This window comes from Orycteropus afer, unplaced genomic scaffold (genome assembly GCF_000298275.1).
Source record: "Orycteropus afer afer isolate SDZICR_OR568_19922 unplaced genomic scaffold, OryAfe1.0 scaffold00005, whole genome shotgun sequence".
NCBI classification, from domain to species: domain Eukaryota; kingdom Metazoa; phylum Chordata; class Mammalia; order Tubulidentata; family Orycteropodidae; genus Orycteropus; species Orycteropus afer.
In genome coordinates this window covers 22,266,828-22,287,946 of record NW_006921592.1, presented here as the reverse complement: position 1 = coordinate 22,287,946, position 21,119 = coordinate 22,266,828, and the positions used below count along the sequence as shown (strand labels likewise).

The window sequence follows — 21,119 nt, the reverse complement described above, 5'->3', positions numbered from 1 at the left end:
CTCTGTAAATCTTCACCCAAATCCTAATAAAAAAAAAAAAAAAAAAAGACAGGAAAGAAACAGAAGAACCAAAATGGATGTCAGAAGAAACTCGGAATCTTGCTCTTGAATGGACAATAGTTAAAGTGAATGGAAGAAATGATGAAGTAAAAAAAAGCTAAACAGAAAATTTCAAAAGGCAGCTCGATAGGACAGAGTAAACTATTACAATAAAATGTGAAAGACCTGGAGTTGGGGAACCAAAGCAGAACACACTCAGCATTTCTCAAGCTGAAAGAAATGAAGAAAAAACTCAAGCCTCAAGTTGTGCTATTAAAGGATTCTATGGGCAAAATACTGAATGATACAGGAAGTATCAAAAGAAGATAGAAAGGATCTAGAGTCACTGTATGAAAAAGAACTGGCTGAGATCAACCACTTCAGGAGGTAGCATATGATCAAAAACCAATAGAATTGAAGGAAGAAGTCCAAGCTGCCCTGAAGGAATTTGTGAAAAACAAGGCCCCAGGAATTCATGGAATACCCACTGAAATGTTTCAATAAACAGACTCAGCACTGAAGGCACTCATTTGTTTATGCCAAGAAATCTTGAGGACAGCTACCTGGCCAAGCATCTGGAAAAGATCAGTATGAATTACACCTCAACACAAAGAAAAGAAAAATTCTCACAACTGGACCAACAAGCTACATCATAAGTAGAGAACAGCCTGAAGTTGTCAAGGACTTCATTTTATTTGGATCCACAATCAATACCCTTCGAAGGAGCAATCACGAAATCAGATGACATATTGCACTAGGCAAATCTACTGCAAACAACCTAAAAAGCAAAGATATCACTTTCAAGATTAAGGTGCACGTGACTGAAACCATGGTATTTTCAATACCCTAATATGCATGTGAGAGCTGGACAATGAAAGACCACAGAAGAATTGGTATGATATATTTGAATTGTAGTGATGGTGAAGAATATTAAATGCACCATGGACGGTTATGAGAATGAACAAATCTTATCTTGAAGCAAGTACAGTCAGAATATGCCTGAGAAGTGAAAATGGTTAAGGTCTGTCTCTCATACTTTGGTCACAGTATCAGAAGAGACCTGAAGAAAGACATCATGCATAAAGTAGAGGGTCAGAGAAAAAGGGGAAGACCCTCAATGAGACAGACTGACACAATGGCTGTGATGATGGGCTCAACCATGGGAACGACTGAGGATGGTGCAGGACTGGGCAGTGCTTCATTCTTTTTTATACAAGGTCTCTTAAGTCAAAACGGACTCAACAGCACCTAACAACAACAACATGCAGCCATTGAAATAATGTAGAAATATGTGCATCTGTTGACCTGAAAAGATGTTTATGATGTAAAGATCAGTGATAAAAAAAGAAGCTTACCAAAGACTATGATCCCATTTTTGTGTGACAAATATTTACCTACAAACACACATTGTGTAAGACTTTATGACAGGATCCAGGGTTTAAATGCTCATTCCTACAACTTAGATGAGTTATCTAACCTCTCTAAACTTTAATTTCTTTATTTCTAAATTATAAACTAGTTCATAATAATATAAACGAAGTTTACTTCTTTTGAAGACAGAATATAATTTAGACACACATACACAGAGTAAAACCTATGAATGCTATAATCTGCGTAAGGCAGAAACCTGTCAGAGAAGAAAAACTCAAATACTTTTCACTAATAAAGAGCAAGAGAAAAATGGTAAGACTGCACCTTCCCAAAGGCAGAAAACTTGTGAAACCCAGGAAAAGAAGGCAGTCCAATTGAGTTGGAGCTCTCATAAATTTCACTGTATATTTAAATCTGTTGCCCTGGAATTTATTCCAACTCACAGGACACAGGGTTTCTAAGGTTGTAATCTTTATGTAAGCAGACTGCCACATTCTTCTCCTTCATAATAATAAGTGGATTCGAACTGAGGACCTTTCAGTTACCAGGCAAGTGCTTAAGCACTATGCTACCAGGGCTCCTCACATATATATATCATTTAACACATTGTCTGCGTCTGAGTAAATAATATATTTGAATTTGGTATGGATTATTTTTTTCCTGTTTTGCTTATTTTTCAACAATAGAACATGAGCGACTCTATAATTGTAAAATGTTATTTTAAGAAAATATGTCATGGTTGAAATAGCAAAAGTTTTGTTACATGTACTTTACCGTCACAATAAAAAAAAAAAAAAAAGTGATAAAGGAAGAATCTTGGTCTCCATCGTAAATGAAGGGAAGTGGTTGCATCCAAAATGCTTTTAAAAATGCTCTAGCTATTACAGAAAACAGGTATTTACCCTTGGGACAGCCAGTCACTAAAAAGGGATAAACTATTCTATTATTAAATAAAAGGTTATATTTCAGACTAGAGATTTATACTTACCAGAATACAATGTAAATTTGTTAAATTGACAACCTCACAGACCGTTTTTATTCTATCTATTAGTCTTGCAAAATAGTTGACCATTTCTTCTCTTTTGATTATTTTTGCATATCGAGGGAAGGTAGGTGGAAGTAGTCTCTGGTTAACAAGGGGCTCAAAACCCATCATAATTGGATGATCTAAAAGGAAAAATATAAAACCATAAGATTTTCAAAGTCTCTCTGAATTTCAGGTGCTCATATGCTATTAAATATAGAAAGAAAAATGACTTTCGAAGCACCTCCAAATTCTAATCATAATAGCCTCTAAAAAGATTTTATAATTGACCATTAATATAAATATAAATATATGAGAGCTCTGGTAGCGTAGTGCCTAAGGTACTTGACTGCTAACCAGAAGGCTGGCAGTTTAAACCCACCAGCCACTCCTTGGAAGGCAGATGGGGCAATCTACTTCCATAGTGATACTGCCTCGGAAACCCAAGGAGGGGTCGCTATGAGTCGGGTCTGACTCAACAGCACATAACCACAACAACAAATATAAATATATACACATTTTTTTTAAATGACATAAGCAGAATTAACCTAAAACAGTACTTCCTACCTACATGCTGAGGATGGGTTTCCCATCTCAAAATGAACTTCAAGCCAAATATGGGATAAAACCTGTTCACTATGGGTGGCCCTGCTGGTATTTGAAACACCAGTGCCATAGCTTCCAGCATCACAGCAACATGCAAGCCACCATAGTACAACAAACTGACAGATGAGCAGTGGAATGCTAATATATACGCTCAAAAAGAAGTAATACTACATGAATCATGACATTGTAAGGAAAAGTAAAACAGGAACCCCAAAATGTAGGCTTCTCTTCCTCAAATTATCCTAAGTGAAGAGAAAAATCAATACAAACTTCACTACATAACCAAAAACTGGCACACTAACGTCTGAATGCATCTGATCCTAAGATGTAATTTTAGAAATCTACAATACTTCAAAAGGAATAACATTACAAGTAATGAGACCTAAGGGTGAGAGTACCTGTTTCTATTCTCTGTCTCATGGTAACCTCCTCACTTTTCACACCAGTGCAAAGCTCCTAAATAACTGATCATCTTGAACTTTAAAATGAGGAGGTATCTCCAGTAAGTGCAAAATGATTAAGGATACTGGATTCAAAGTTCATCTACTGGACCATCAACAGACTACAATCTAAGATTAAATAGAAACAGTTTCACGTATCAATGAAAGATAAAATTAAAGCTGAATAGGTATCATGATTAAAAACTAAAAGAAAGACTCTACTTAATGTTCCTGAGGCATACACCATAATGGTTCTTAAAAACCAAAAACACACAACAATAAAACCACAAAAGAAACATATCCAACTATAATCAAGTTGACTCTGACTCACAGCAACCCTGTGTGACAGAGTAGAGCTGTGCTCCATAAGGTTTTACTTTTGTCAAACTGTATTTTGTTTTTTGTTCAGAATATACATAGTAAAACATACACCAATTCACCTTTCCACATGTACAATTCAGTGACACTGATTACATTCTTTGAGTTGTGCAACCACTGTCACCCTCCTTTTCTGAGTTGTTCTTCCCCTAAAAATTTAAACTCACTGCCCCCCGAGGTTCCTGTAGAATCTTTGCAGTTGTTGTTGCCAATGTGACTCCATACAGATAGTTCTTAAAAGAGCATAGTGCATAATAAAGGGCATCTATGCAAAACCAACAGCCAACATTATACTCAATGGGAAGAGACTGAAACCATTCCTCTTGAGAATAAGAACCGGACAAGGATGTCCTCTATCACCACTTATATTCAACATTGTACTGGAAGTCCTAGCCAGGGCCATAAGGTAAAAAAGGGAAATAAAAGGCATCCAAATTGGTAAGGAAGAAGTCAAACTATCCCTATTTGCTGATGATATGATCCTATACTTAGAAAACCCAAGAGACTCAGTCAAAAATCTACTGGAACTCATTGAGAGATTTAGCATCGTGGCAGGATATAAGATCAACATCCAAAATTCAGTTGGATTCCTCTACACCAGCAAAGAGATTGCTGAAAAAGAAATAAGGAAATCAATACCATTTACAATAGCTAACAAAAAAAAATAAAATACTTGGGAATAAATCTTACCAGGGACACAAAAGACCTGTACAAAGAAAACTTCAAAACACTACTTTAAGAAACCATAAGAGATCTACATAAATGGAAGAACATCCCATGCTTGTGGACAGGAAGATTGAACATTGTGAAAATGTCAGTTCTACCCAAAGCAATCTATACATTCAATACAGTCCCAATCCAGATCCCAACAACATTTTTTAAGGATATAGAAAAACCAATTACTACCTTTATATGGAAAGGAAAGAGACCTCGGATAAGCAAAGCACTCTTGAAGAAGAATAGCAAAGTAGGTCTCACACTGCCGGATCTCAAAACCTACTATACAGCCACAGTAGTCAAAACTGCCTGGTATTGGTATAATGACAGACACACAGACCAACAGAATAGAATTGAGAACCCAGAAATAGATCCATTGACCTATGGTCAGTTGATCTTTGACAAAGGGCCAAAATCCATTAAATGGGAAAGAGAATGTTTGTTTAATAAACAATACTGGCAAAACTGGAGATCCATTTGCAGAAAAATGAAACAAGATCTGTACTTCATACCATACACAAAAACTAACTCCAGATAGATCGAAGACTTAAATATGAAACCTAACACTATAGAGTTCCTCAAGGAAAAACTAGGGGCAAATTTAGGGGCCCTAATATATGACATAAATAGACTGTCAAGCATAAGTCAAAATGCACAAACAGCAGAAGAGAAACTAGATGAATGGGACTTTCTAAAAATTAAACTTTTATGTGCTTCCAAAGACTTCTCCAAAAGAGTCAAAAGAGAACCTACAGATCGGGAAAAAATATTTGGCAATGGCATATCTGACAAGGGACTTATCTCAAGAATTTATAGAAAACTCCAATACCTCAGTAACAAAAATACAAATAATCCAATTAAAAAATGGGCAGAAGACATGAATAGACACTTCACTAAGGAGTACATTCAGGCAGCCAACAAACATATGAAGAATTGCTCATGATCATTAGCTTTTGTTGTTGTTGTTGTTATGTGCAGTCGAGTCAGACCCAACTCATAGCGACCCCTTCTTGGGTTTCCGAGGCAGTATCACTACGGCAGTAGATTGCTCCATCTTCCTTCCGAGGAGTGGCTGGTAGGTTTGAACCGCCAGCCTTCTGCTTAGCAGTCAAGTGCCTTAGGCACTATGCTACCAGAGCTCCCAAAAAAAAGCAACCATTGCCGTGGAGTAGGACCCGACTCACAGCAACCCCTCCTTGGGTTTCCGAGGCAGTATCACTACGGAAGTAGATTGCCCAACCTTCCTTCTGAGGAGTGGGTGGTGGGTTTGAACCTCCAGCCTTCTGGTTAGCAGTCAAGTGCCTTAGGCACTACACTACCAGAGCGCCTACAGCATATACATATATGCCCTAAAGCATTCTATCCTTATTTTATGAATGCATTGATCCCTCTCATTTCTCTTAAGGCTAGCTTGTTTTGTTCTCTTCCTTTCAGGTAAGAGATTCCCACTCTTGATTATATGCTCAGATTTGAAACTGTAACACAAAATCCCCATTAAGATCTCTGTGAATATAGGTCATGCTTTTTGGCTAAGCCATTTTATCAGGAGTTATCAGAATATTCAAAATAATATATCGATATATAGAGAGATTTTGCTGATGTTTTTCTTCACCTTATGGGAACTCTGGTGGCATAGTACCTAAGGCATCTGATTGCTAACCCAAAGGCTGGCAGTTCAAATCCACCAGCCACTTCTCAGAAGGAAGACTGGGCTACCGCCTTGGAAACCTAAGGAGGGGTTGCCAAGAGTCAAATCAACTCAATGGGAGTGAGTATAGTTTTTTTGTTTGTTTATGCTGGTTGGATTTTCATACGAAGAGTCTTTAAATCTTACGTGGCATTCATGAGCTTGGCTGTACTGTTTTGGAAGCTGAGCACTGGAGAAAAAAGGCTGGAGGGGCTGGGGGGGAGACTGTTGAAGGGAGGGGCAGGAGCAAGTCACATTAATTGGTATTTAGACTTTCATGTAATTCCCCCGTATTGCGCACCCTTCAACTGTAGTTCTTAGTCCAGAATCCCTGCTTCCCTACTCCAGTGAAATAAGCTATACATTCTGAGGGACTAGAATGTCAGTCACCAAGTAATGCAAAAGGTAACTGTTATTTCTCAACAGATTTTCAGCCAGTTTTCATGTCATCAGTTCAATCCTCATCCTCACATCCAGAGTACCCAGTACACTACAGTCTTTAGGGAATTCACAGTTCAAACAGGGTTTCTTCTTCCGCTTCCCTAGTAATGAAGAATTATTCAGTGTTTTGGGGACAGCTAAGTCAGTGCCTATTTGTTTTACAACTTCGAAAATTTTGCTGCTGTTGTCTCTTCTCCCTGTATTTTTTTCTCTTTCTTGATTCTGTATTTTAAAAAATCACTTCATCATTGTTTCATTTGGGTTTCAGAAAGTAAATTCATACATTCAGTTCATCAACTTTACTCAGACATCTTTTATTTTAAATAGATGATCAAGCCCTTTTGAACTTGAGTATGTCACATTTCAAAATATACTCCAAAAGTGTACCTACCAATTTCAGGCAATATAAAATTTAAATAAATTTGTCCTTTCCATTCATAATTGTTGAAGATGTTAATAATCCAAAGGGCAACAAACTAGCTTAACCCACAGATAACTATGAAAGAACATGGGTGAGAAAAACAAATTCTGACATGTGGAACCAAGAAAGTCTCATGGAAGAGATGATTTGAACACCATTTTGAAGAACAGGTAAATATTCCACAGATAAAGAAAAAGAAATGTAGAATTCAAGAGGGACAAAATAGCATAAGCAAAGACAAAGAGCAACATTTGCCTCCCTGGGTCATTTTTTTCTTTTGTTTCTTCAACAAAGATATTCTCCAAGGTTTTGAAACCAGCAAACCCTTAAATAATCACATTCACTTTTAATTTCAATTAGCACCTAATACGAAAATGACCCTAGAATCAAATACTTACTTTCTTAATGGACTGTTCCATCTCACAGTATCAACAAAATCTCATTAATTATCTGAGCTGCCTGCCTTACTCACCTCCTGTCCCCAAAGCAGTTCTGCCATCTTAATTCATTAAAACATGATCATCCATCAAGTATACCCCACAAGTACAAGCTTGAATCTTCCTGCTTTCCCCCTGAATACCACTATTTCCAAATCCTATTGATTCTACCTCTTCAATAAGAACCAAAAATGAATGCTCAATGATTTCAAGCCTTAAACAGCCATTCTGTCACTAGCTGGAGTTAACATAATCATAACAAAGCAAAACTAATCTACACTATTTCTCATCATCATTAGGAAAGTATTAACTTTTTTCTTATAGAACAGTGTGGCTTTATGCTTAAGGAATAATTACAAGCCAGCTAAAAGGTATTATTATATAGAATACAAAGCACAGAGTGAGTATTTCCAAATTTTAAAACTTCACTTACTTAGTCATTAGACTATCTTTTTAAAAGTTTATTCAAGCTACTTTTATACAAAGTATCTTTCTGAAGCTTCATTTGTCAGTAGTCTATAAAACAGAAAGATACTGGAGAATGTGCACAGGAAAGGTTTTTTAACCACTGCTATAAAATATAGGGAAACCACATGGGCAACTAATGACCCTCTGACAATTATCTTCAGTGTCTGCTCAACTGCAAACAGAGAAAAGACCAACCCAAGATAAGGCAAAAAAGAGATCCAGTAATCTGGAAGACTTGTTTTGCATTATTAGTAACTTGCTGACACACAACCAATAAACAAATTATTTTGAAATCCTGTATATATGGTGGTTTCCATAAAAGCATTTCTTTAATAGACTTCAAAGTACTGAAGAGTGGTGGCTATGTTACATACACCTTTCTGTAAACACGTACCAGACAGCTTGCAACAAAACCTTTTTTTATATTCCATGGTTACAAAATGACACCTAGTCAATCATTTCATAATATATTCATCATTCTAGAGAAAATAAGGGAGTTCTGGTGGTGTAGTGCCTAAGGCATTTGACTGCTAACCAGAAAGCTGGAAGTTCAAACCTACCAGCCACTCCTCAGAAGGCAGATTGGGCAATCTACTTCTATAGAGATACTGCCCCAGAAACCCAAGAAGGGGTTGTTGCTATGAGTCAGAAATGACTCAACGGCAGTGAGTTTGATTTTTTGTTTGTTTAGAGAAAATATAAATGAATATGAATTCAGAACAATTATTAGAAACATAGTTATGAAAATACTGATTTCCTAATTCAAATTACCTTCTGGACTGTTCCACTATCTAATGTTTAAGTAAGAAAAAATTTGTGGATAGGGAACACAACTGTAGTCCCTAAAAGAAGAAGGGCAAGGGCAGAAAAGCAGATGGGTGTGAATCAGTAAAACTTTGTCTCTCTGGTCACAGGACCAGCAACTGGGAAACTATAATATAAAGAATATAAATATCATCTCACTTTAATGAACTTTAAGTACAATCAAAATTGCTACACAATATGTAAAATAAGAACTCAGTTGCAAAAATTTTTATGAAACACACTGTTCCTTTTACTTTAAGGTATATTTCATAAATAAAATCTACTGAGTGCCAACAATGTGCCAGGCACTGTCCAAACCAAACCAAACTCACTGCCGTTGAGTCAGTTCTGACTCACAGAGACCCCTCCTTGGGTTTCTAAGGTGGTATCTCTATGGAAGTAGATTGCCCAGTCTTCCTTCCAAGGAGTGGCTGGTGGGTTTGAACTACCGGCCACAGGCACTGTAAAGATATACAAGTAAGAATATAGTCTCTAGCCTGAAAGCACTCAAAATCAGAAAGACAAGTAGGCAATCAATTAAAATACAATGTACTACAAAAAAGTTTTAACAGAGGCATGTATGCAGTGCAATGAGGCCACAGAAGGAATATGAGGCCTGCCTGGCAGAGTCAGGGAAGGCTGTGTAATGGAGATGATGATGATCTCTCAGACAAAGTAAAAAGGGAAGAGGTGATACAAAAAGAATGTAGTGCTGGTATCACAGCAGAATCACCAGACAGGGTTAATATTCTAAGCCCAAATGGTAAATACAGAACATAGCCAGGTTGTATGGTACTATGTGTTTTTTTTTTTTTTTAAAAAAAAGAGACTAAACACTCTATATATATAAGGCTACAGAGTAAAACAATGCAAGGTTCAGACAGATTGACTTAAATGAATTTTTTAATAAATTAAATACTATACATTCTGAATGGAAAAGAAAAACCAAGTAGGCACAAAATGAACAATTACCTCCTTTTGTGGTATCATTCTGGGCCTGGATGCCATGATGCAATGAATTATGAATGGCAGACAAAAGATCTGCTGCTTGAATCATCAATTTTTGAGCTTCTGCAACAGCACTGGTCTAGCAAATAAATCACCAAAAACATTCTTACATATTCTTTCACTGAAAGATATACATTAAATAGGAAAATCCTATAAACAATAATGAAATTAAATGCTTTTTGTAATGACATTGGTTTTCACAAATTATTCACTTAAATACAGGATGCCCAAGATACTGTTAGGATAGAAATTTTTTTTTTTTTTTTTTTTTAATTCCTATTTATGCCTTGTAGGTGCCATTAAAAACAGTAGGAAACATTTCTGGTTTATTCTGTTACTCTTATATTAAAAAAAAAAAAAAAGATTCAGGCAACTAGAAAATGGAGAATTTCAACATTTCTACTCTGTCACGTAAGATAGGAAAAATAAAATTACAAATGTTAAGTCAAATATTAACGTCTGGATCTCTTACTTTTCACTTATTGACTATTCAAAAATTAATCTGTAACTGACTTGACTTAATGTAAACATAGATAAAAGATAAAATAATCACCATCTAGGGCTTGTTTTTGGTCTATACAAATCCAACAGTTAATGATTTGTTAAGTGAAGGAAGAAACAGGCCTACTTAAAATTCTCATTTCATTTTCTCCTTCCAATTCCCAATAGAAGAAAACCAACAAGCAATTTCACCTTCTATTGCCTTTTCATAGATAAGTGGTATCAGTGAATATTATTTTTATCTCAATAACAGACCTGGATATGTTCTAGAGTAGAATGTAAAATTCATGTGACTTTTCAGGAAACTCATCGGGGGTTCTCTTGTGTAAATACACCAAATGCTGAAGGCTGCTGTATTTGCCATCAAGATTATTTCAAGAAGGCATTCCATTCAAAAATCACTAAACACTAAAACATGGATAGACAAATTATTGTAAATGCTCTTACCTCTTTCTTTGTAAAGGCTATAAGCACTGTCAGTAACACTCGAGTAAATTTCACTCTGCTAAAAACTGCTAAACATTGTTGATGCTAAAATAAAAAGGAAAGAATTAAGTTAAAAGATGCAAAGCATGTCAAAGGAATTTCATTTTTAAATAATGTTATTTTAACTCCTAAATCTCAATGTCAGTAACTTACTACACATTGCAAACAACTTCACTTACAGACTTTTAAATGCCTGAAAAATTAAGTTGCACATAACATAAAACAAAGCTTATTCTTTTGAAACAGAAATATAAAAAAGCTTTCTGAAACAACAGTAACAATTTTTTTTCCTATCAAAAGTTAGTATTATTTCAAAACAAAAAAAAAGATTCAATTAAGATGTTAAAAAGGATTAAAAAGTGCATTAAGCGGAATCAGCAAATTTAGGATCTTTCAAGGGTTCAGCAACTTTTGACCCTGGACAAGTTCTTCAGCCTTCCAAGCTCTCATGCATCTTCTAGTAAAGATCTTTTTTTTTATCCTGCCTCATAAAAATATTGAAGAGCTTTGAAATCATGTATCTGAAAGAGCTGTATTATCATTCTATTAAAATAAATACAAGGGAAATAAAAATCCCTTGTAATGTCCAATTTTTAAAGAAATACCTTCAAAAGGGCTTCCATAAATTATAACGCAGTTCATAAAACTACAACATTAAGAGGTAGACTTCTCTGATATTATCTACCAGAAAATAAGTTCAATTACTTCTAGTTCAACTTCTGGGTCTCTTTCTTCTCCTTGTCGACTTCGAGTACTCTAAAATTTTAAAAAAGCTAAATTAAAACAAACACAAACCTGTACAACTATTAGATTATAAATAAACAAGAGAAAGTACGAAATTAATTTACTAAATATATACAAGAATCTATTTTTTAAGAAATTTCTATAAAATATACCAGTGTCTAGCATTTATTTTCTTCCTATGAATAGTACAGACTTAAAATTTACTTTGAACTAAGTGACAAAAATCACCCAAAATAAGCAGGAATTAAAAACAGCAAAAGCAAAAAACAATGTAAGCAAAGGCACATGGCACAAAGTACTACTCTACTTTATCATACATTTATTAATTGAAATTCCTGATGCTCTCAAAATTAGAAAAAAATAGTAACCTTTACAAATCACATCATAAAGCAAAGTCATATAGTAAATGCTCATCTCTTCTACACAAAGATGTAAAACATCTTATTAGTACTAAAGTAATACATCAATTCACTATTTTATATGACAAAATCCCAGGGCAGTACTATAAGAAGATCTGCAGAAGATCTGGGTTCTAGCCCTGGAGCTGCCACTTACTTGTGGTATTTAAATCTTTAAGTAAGGCTCAAATAACTTAATTCCTTTGAGCCGCCTTTCCCTTATCTAAAAGTGGGGCACTGTGCACATTTATTGGTTACTTCACTGAATTGCAAATATCAAATAAGTCAATAATGTAATTGCTTTGACAATCATACTACATTATACAAATATAAACAAATAGTAAAAATGTAATTTTTTTTTCCTCATTCAATCTCTATATGAGAACTAAATCATCAGGGTCACTTGGCTGAAGGCTGTCATATGAAAGGCTAGATCTCTGCTTTCCCCAGATGTGGGGTAGCACCATTTATTGAGCCACCTATTGTGTTCCAGCCACCTAAACCAAAACCAAATCTCACTGCGATCGAGGCGATTCCATAAAGATACCAAGGTGAAGAAGACAGTCCTTACCTACCTTTGAGGAACTTAAAATTTTAGTAGGGGGGAGAAAATACTACTCTTAAAATTGCATACTACAATTCTGTAACACTGACAAACATTTGAACTAGATTAAGAAGATTATACTTAATTTACTTAAAAGTAACATTAACTAATTTATCAGCAACTCTTCCTGCATTCTTCAAATTCATTATTAAAAAAAAGACATAGAATATAGAGGAAAAAGGTGGTCCTATCCATATTAGCTATCTGTAATTAGCTAAAATTAACCTGACATTTAGAATACCAAAACTCTGTACCAAAGAAAAGAGAAAAAATATATACCTTTACTCTTCTTTGCATGTCATCTTCCACATCTTTTAGCATGCCTATAAGAAGACACAGTGAGTTTAAAAAGGAAACAAATCAAAACATAAAACTTGTGAATTATTTTTATAAATGGTTTTACCTGTAACTCGAAGATCAGTTACACTGTTAGCCATTTTAAATCCATAAGTCATTGACTGAAAATCTTCCTATACAGAAAAGGAATAATTAGGCCTCCAGTAGTAGACAAACTTTCTATTATAGTTCTCTTATAAATCACTATTTTTAAAAAAGAAAATGGTAATGGAATGTCATCCTCCTTGTCTAAATACCTCTATCATACACCCAAGCTTTCCTTATAGAAATACACTTAAAATTCAATATTTTAATCCTGCCCTTAATTTTAGTTGCTTGTCCTCAGATCATTCAAATATGTTCATTTTGATCCCCATTGGGTTTCCGAGGCAGTAAATCTTTATGAAAGTCAATTGCCCAGTGTTGCTTCTGTAGAGTGGTTTTGAATCACCAACCTTCTGGTTAGCAGTCAAATGCCTTAGGCACTGTGCTACCAGAGCTCCTTAACACTAATCGTAATTTCAGAAAGTAGTAACTCATACTTACAAAGTAAAGCAGTCCCTCACTTATAGATGAATTTTAAAAAAAGAAAAGAAACCCACTCCTATCAAGTTGAATCCAACTTATAGCGACGCCCCCCCATTGGATTTCTTTATGGAAGTAGATTGCCCCTTCCTTCTACAGAGCAGCTAGTGGGCTTGAACCACCAACCTTCTACTTAGCAGTCAAATGCCTTAGGCACTGAGCCACCAGAGCTCCTATAGATGAACAGTTGTTGTTGTTGTGCCGTCGAGTCGGACCCGACTCATAGCGACCCCTCCTTGGGTTTCCGAGGCAGTATCACTACGGAAGTAGATTGCCCCATCTTCCTTCCGAGGAGTGGCTGGTGGGTGGTTTGAACCTCCAGCCTTCTGGTTAGCAGTCAAGTGCCTTAGGCACTATGCTACCAGAGCTCCCTAGATGAACAGTAAATATGTAATAATTACTGTTTGATGATAGCGTTACAAAGTTTAGATAAGATTATTAGTTAAAAAATTATGAAGTAATGCCTGTTTACACAAAGGTTAAGAAAGCAAAGAGAATTATTCTAAATTATAGCAAAATCACATTCCCACTTCTTTGCATTGTAAAGAAAGTTATTCACACATAAGCTCCCCCACTCCTCAAATCATGTAAATCAAGACTGAGTCATTAACAAACTAGGTGGTTTGCTGGACTCTCTTTAAAGAATATGAATTTAATATTATGTAGTTGATTCAATTAAGAAGTCATATGCCCCATCAGAGGAATGGTTCTGCCCTAAAAATGTATATAAAAGCCTAATAAAATGCAGTAACAAATAGTCAAAGAAGTGGCCACAACTACAGAAAAGTTACTTGGTTCTAAACAAAAATATCACTGAGCATCCATTTTATGTCAAGTACCATATCTATCAAACAGAAAAAAACAATGGACTTGGCTTCAAAGAACTCAGATAAGGGTATTTTATGACTCAAAGGACTAGGTCTTTTAAAATTTTGCATTATATTACAGAAACAGAAACTTATCCTCCAGGTGAAGTTTATACTCTATCTATACTTGGACATCAACTAGGATTTCTCAAATTTTACATGTTCAAAAGGAACTCTGTACATCCATTCCCCTAATGTTCAGCACATAGCTAAATGGTACCACGATCTATTCTGTTATTCAGGTTGAAAATCTGGATCTAACTTTTTCACTTTCCCACATTTCATATCAAATCAACAGAAAACCCTGTTGGCTTTATCTTCTAATTATATCTCTAATCTAACCACTCCTCACTCCTTTCAAAGTTATCTCTAGTTCAAGCAACTACCATACCTCACTGGTACTTCAGTAACTATCTCCAAACGGATACCTCCATCTTCAATATTTGTCCATGCTACAATTTAATCTCCACCAGAAGCCAGAAGGATTATTTTCATCTAAATTATGTCACCTCCATACTCAAAACTCAGTAGTTTCCTACCTTGCACTAAAATCCAAAATCTTACCATGACCTGGAAGGTCCTGTATCACATGGCCAGCCCTGGTCTCCTCTATATTATCATTTCCTACCACTCTTCTCTCCATGTTCACTGTACTCCAATCAGATAGGCCTTCCTGATGTCCTATAAACATGCCACACACAGTCTCTTTTGGGGGCTTATGTATTGCCTTGCCCCTTCCTCAAAATACTTTTCTTCAAAAATATGTACAAGGCTCTATCCCTTACTAAGAAGCTCTGATGGCATAGTACCTAAGGCATTTGACTGCTAACCAGAAGGCTGGAGGTTCAAACCTACCAGCCACTCCTCGGAAGGAAGGTTGGGCAATCTACTTCTGTAGTGATACCACCTCAGAAACCCAAGGAGGGGTTTCTATGAGTCGGATACCACTATATGGCAGTGGGTTTGATATCCCTTATTAATTCCAGTCTCTGTTCCAACGCCAGTTCCTCATACAGAGATTCTGCCCTGGGCACTGTCTAAAACAGCACCTTATACCACTTTATACCCCCTTCTCCTGCTTTAGTTTTCTTCACTGAGCTTCTTACTAATTTCATGCAATTTCTTGGGTCATCCAAATGAAGACTCCAAAAAGACACTTTTTTGAGTCTGAAAATCAGGTGAGGAATCAGGACTATACATAAATTTGAGTTTCATTAGCATATTGTGGATGCTTAAAGGCACAAAACTAGAGTAATCAACCTAGGAAAAAGGTGGAGAGAAGTGAGGGAGCCCAGGAGTACTCCAGCATCTAGAGGAGCAAGCAAAGAGACTAACCAATGACACAGTAAGCAAACAAGAGACTATCCGATCAACTGGGAATAGATGCCAATATGTCAGAGAGGAAGCAGTAATTACACTGTATAAAGCAAGACGGGAATGACTAAGGACGCTGTTAGACCAGTTTTTGTAGAGTGGTAGAGAAGAATAGCTACAGTGGGTAAGGAGAGACTGAAAAGAGAAAGCAGAATAAACAAATATTAACACTCATTCAAGGTGACTCTGGCGGAAATTAGCGGAGAAATGGGACTGTAGATATAAAAAGTCATGTATAAAAGTTTGTGTATACATTTTATAGAAAATATTTAGAAGAAAGAACACCAAATAGGTACTCTTTGCCTATATATAAAAATATTCTTGACTTCACGTAAGAGAAAAATCCAACTACTTAAGTGATGCAGACTTTTATTATCCCACATTACCAGATTAGAAATAATTGTTACTATTGGTTCAGATGCTCAACCATGTCAGCAAGCACTTAGATGTTTTCTACCTTTCAGTCCCACCACACTAAACTCTGTTTTAGATTTACATGCTGCCTTAGGTTTTCAAGTTTATCATTTCATATTCACAAAATGAAGTGGCACCTCTAAATATATCATATCCATATTCAAGGAAAACAGTAATAGAAGGGATACATACTATTAGTCCTTTTTACCAAGAAAGCAAAAGCAACATAATCCAAAGGCCCCAAGACCACAGCATACTTGGGATAGTCAAGGACAAGCAACGAGGTATGAATGAAATAGCCTGAGAAAGGGAGAGACAGTGGATGCGCACATCACTTAGGGGTTCATAAGTTCTTGGACAGAGCTTTAGATATATTCTGAGTGAAATGAGAAGGACGTGCAAGGTTTTGAACAGGCAGTGATATGATGTAACTTTCATCTTGAAAGGATCACTCTACTTGTTAACTACACAACAGCATGTAGTCAAGATATGAGACCAGCTGAGGAAGCTACTGCAAGAATACAGCTTATAGGTGACAGTGAGTTGTAGAAGGGTGTACTGGTAACAGAAGTGAGAATGATCAGACTCTAAAATTCTGAAAGTAAAGTGTTTTCGAAAGATAGTTTATGGAGTGTGAAAAGCTGCCAATGATGACTCAAAGATTTCTGGCCTAAGCAAATGGAATTGCCACTGACTGAAATGGAGAAGACTGAGAAAAGATAAGAATGTATACGCATGTATGGCTGGGAGGGGGCAAGTTAGAAGCTTAATAGTGTCTGGTGTGTTACATTCAAGATGCCTATTAAACATCTAAATGAAGATGTCAATCAGGCAGCTAGATATTTAAGTTTGGAAGCAAGGTCCAGGTGGACATAATCCAGGAATGCTTAGAAAAGGAAAGTTGATTAAAAACAGACTGAGTGACATGGAGAAGGACTTGATAGTGATGAGGTAAATAACAAGAGTGATTTTACAGAGGCCAAGCAAAGAAAGTATTTCAACAAGGATAGAGGGATAAACTGTGCCCCACTGAAAACTGAACTAGATTTAGCAACATGTCAGTCGGTTGACGGTGACCCTGACCTCAGGCAACTATCTAGCAAGGGACACAGACAATTAACAGTGGTAATAAAGAGAAAACAGTTGCTATATTTTAGGTGAGCCATATCATTATCGTACAAACTTGTATACTATCGAGAACAAAAGGTGACAGTATCAATCATTATACTACAACAAAAGATGCAAACGATTTTATGCAAACTAGAATATATAGATTCCAGCTGTAACAGAAGAACATGCTAAAAAGGGGCAGAAAAGAAAACTGAAATCTGCCTGAGAAAGTCAGGACAGTGGGATTGAGGTTTAAAAGTAAGTAGGACATAAGAAAAAGCTAAAGTAACTGATTCTTGCTCTGGAATGAAAGGGCAGAAAACTATGATTTTTCAATATAAATCTTGTAGGCTATTTGACTTTTTAAATAACGTGTATTATTATTAATTTTATTAAAACATACAAAGACATACACATATATGCCAGTGGAAGTTTTTAAACAACAAAAAAAGAACATGGGGTTCTGGTAAGATGGCGGAATAGCCAGAAAGACTGCACAGACCCTTTTCAACAAAGAAAAGGGGAAACAACTAACACAGATATAGAAGAAAATCCTGGACCGCTGAGCCTTGAAGGAAAGGATATAAAAGGGGACTAAACTCCAACTAGCAGAAGAATTTCCATGAAAATACCAAAAAAGGAGACATACGGAGCTGCGGTCTAGCAACAATCCTGACGGCACAGACAGCTTGGATATTGCCAAGTGGTGGCAGGACCTAAGAATTAACCTAAAAATCAGCCTTGCAGGCCAGGGATTACACAGAGGCCCGCACTGGTGGCTGGGGAATAAAAAAGGAAGCAGCGAAGAGGAAGGTGGGATGAGCTGTGGTCTTTTCTCTATCTGGAGGGTGCAGCCATTTTGAATGTTTACAAATGGCTTGACCATTTAGGATATTTAAAGCAGCAGCATTCTCCCAGATTCCAGGGACATAAGAACAGGCTCAACTTGCTGGGAACCCCAAGGACATTCCGGACCCGGAAAACTGGAAAGGCCAATGATAAAAAACCACCAAGAAGAGCCTGACTCACCCTTATCTGCTCTTCACAAACAGTTAACAGAGATCTAAATACAACTACACCATGATGTCTCAGAGACAACAGACCATCACAGTCCACACAGAAGCAAGACAAAGTGGTAGAAACAAGGGAGCAAGATACAGATCAACAACACATTCCTGAGGGAAAAGCAGCACTGGAACTCTCTGATAAAGGATTCAAAAGGATTATATTTAAGGATCCTCAAAGGATGGAGAGACAGACCAAGGAAAACACAGACAAAACCCTACAAGAATTTTGGAAGAAAATTCAAGAATAAAATGACAAAATAAATGAAAAATAAGACATCATTCTAAATCTACAGACAGAAATCCAGGAGATTAATAATAAATTGTCAGAATTAGATAACACACTGAAAGGGCAAAGGAGTAGAAGTGATGCAACAGAAGACAGAATTAATGACACTGAAGACAAATACCTGAACACTTCTTTGGAAAGGGATCAATCAGAAAAAAGATCAAAACAAAATGAAGAAAGCCTAAGGTTCATGTGGGATACCATCAAAAGGAATAACCTACATGTCACTGGAATTCCAGAACAGGAAGAGAAAAATAAAACCACTGAGAAAATTGTCCAAGATCTGTTGGAAGAGAACTTCCCTGATATGATGAAAGATAAGACTATATCCATTCAGGAAGCCCAACGAACCCCAAACAAGATAGATCCCCCCCAAAAAAATTACCAAGATACATCATCATCACACTTGTCAAAACCAAAGACAAAGAAAGAATCCTGAAAGCAGCATAGGAAAAACAAAAAGTTAACTTACAAAGGACAGCCAGTAAGAATAAGCTCTGATTTCTCAGCAGAAACCATGCAAGCGAGAAGGCAATCGTATGGTATATATAAAACCCTAAAAGAGAAAAATATTCAACCAAGAATTATATAGCCAGAAAAACTGTCCCTCAAATATGATGATGAAATCAGGAGATTTCCAGATGAGCGGAAACTAAGGGAATTTGTTAAAACCACACCAATCTTTTAAGAGATACTAAAGAGAGTCCTTCAACAGAGAACCAAACACAGCAAATAACAACCGACCATTAATACACAAGATGACATAACCCAGAAACTACAGCTATGGGGATATCCAAAGTAAAATGAGCTTACAAGATTGTAAACAGGGAACCAGACACATCAATTAGCAAATGAGGACAACAACAAAAAAAAAGAGGGAAAATATTGTGTAGTTAGAGAACTTCTAAATGGTGAGAAAGTCAAGAGAGTTTCAAGATAGAATAAACTGTTCTAATCTTGGGGAGAAAATTATAAATCACTGGGTAACCTCAAAGAAAAATGATAAACATTCACATCACAATAAAAAAGAGGACAAGCACAAATATTCAGCAAATATTAAAACAACAGCAACAAAGGAAATGATAACATGATTCATAAACATAATGAGCTCAGCACAGAAAATAATATGGAACAAAGAAACCAGGGACACCATGAAAAAACACATAACAAAATGAGAGCAACCAATTCATACTTGTCAATAATTACACTGAATGTTAATGGGTTAAATGCACCACTCAAGAGAGGGAGAGTTGGGATTCGATTCCAAGATGGTGGAACAGGCAGAAAGACAACACAGACCCTGTTCAACAAAGAAAAGGGAAACCAATTAACACAGACACAGAAAGTAATCCTGGACCCCTGAGCCTTGAAGGGTAGAATATAGAAGTGGACTAAACCCGAACTAGCAGAAGAATTTGCATGAAAATACCAGAAAAAGAGACATACGGAACTGCGGTCTTGCAGCAATTCTGAACGACTCTGACAGCACAGACAGCTTGGAGATTCCCAAGTAGTGGTAGGACCTAAGAATTAACCTAAAAATAAGCCCTGCTAGCCAGAGACTGCATGGAGGACTGTTCCGGTGGCTCTGGAATAAAAGGGGAAGCAGTGGTGAAGAGGAAGACAGGCTGAGCTGTGGACTTTTGCTGGTCCGAAGGGAGCCACCATTTTGAATGTTTACAAGCGGCTTGACCATTTGGAATATTTAAATAGATAATGCTCTGCCAGATTCCAGGGGCTTAAGAACAGGTTCTGCTTGGCAGTAACCCCAAGGACATTCGGAACCTGCACGACTGAAAGGTGCGACATTCCTCTCATTACTCTTATACCCCACACCCGCTTGGTGAATGGAGGTGCAGCCATACCCCACCTTCTGGGCCCGCAGGAACTCCATCCCAGTCTGACTCCACAGTCATAGTGGGAGACTTTAATACACGACTTTCATTGAAAGAACAACTGGAAAGAAACTCAACAAAGATGCAGAAGAGCTAAACAATACAATCCACCAATTTGGCCTTATAGATATCTACAGAGCACTTCACCCAACAGCAGCACAATATACATTCTTCTCCAGTGCACATGGAACATTTTCCATGATAGACTCTATGTTAGACCACAAAGCAAGCCTTAATAAATTTAAAAACATTGAAATACTGCAAAGTATCTTCTCAGATCATAATGCTATCAAATTAGAAATCAACAATAGGAAGATCAACAGAAGAAGAGTGAAAACATGGAAACTGAACAATACCCTCCTTGAGATACTGGGTAAGAGAAGAAATGAAAATAGAAATTCAAAAATTCCTTGAATCCAACGAGAATGAAAACACAACATACCATAATCTTTGGGACACAGCAAAAGCAGTGATCAGAGGCCAATTTATACCAATAGATGCACACATCAAAAAAGAAGAGCCAAAATCAACACTTTAAACCAACATCTCCAACAATTAGAAAAAGAACAGCAAGAAAAGCCCACAGTCACCAGAAGAAAGGAAATAATCAAG

General features: G+C 36.5%; 1 protein-coding gene across 1 annotated transcript in view; it reads right to left on the bottom strand.

Annotated features, from left to right (window-relative positions):
- NAA35 (N-alpha-acetyltransferase 35, NatC auxiliary subunit) overlaps nucleotides 1-21,119 on the bottom strand; it is a 115,387-nt gene that overhangs the window by 36,835 nt on the left and 57,433 nt on the right. Inside the window, exons 7-12 of the mRNA XM_007939016.2 lie at nucleotides 12,978-13,044; nucleotides 12,854-12,897; nucleotides 11,534-11,584; nucleotides 10,790-10,873; nucleotides 9,806-9,920; nucleotides 2,399-2,577 (exon numbers count right to left, since the gene is read on the bottom strand). Of these exons, the coding sequence (XP_007937207.2) occupies nucleotides 2,399-2,577; nucleotides 9,806-9,920; nucleotides 10,790-10,873; nucleotides 11,534-11,584; nucleotides 12,854-12,897; nucleotides 12,978-13,044 (540 nt within the window). The remainder of the gene's footprint in view (nucleotides 1-2,398; nucleotides 2,578-9,805; nucleotides 9,921-10,789; nucleotides 10,874-11,533; nucleotides 11,585-12,853; nucleotides 12,898-12,977; nucleotides 13,045-21,119) is intronic.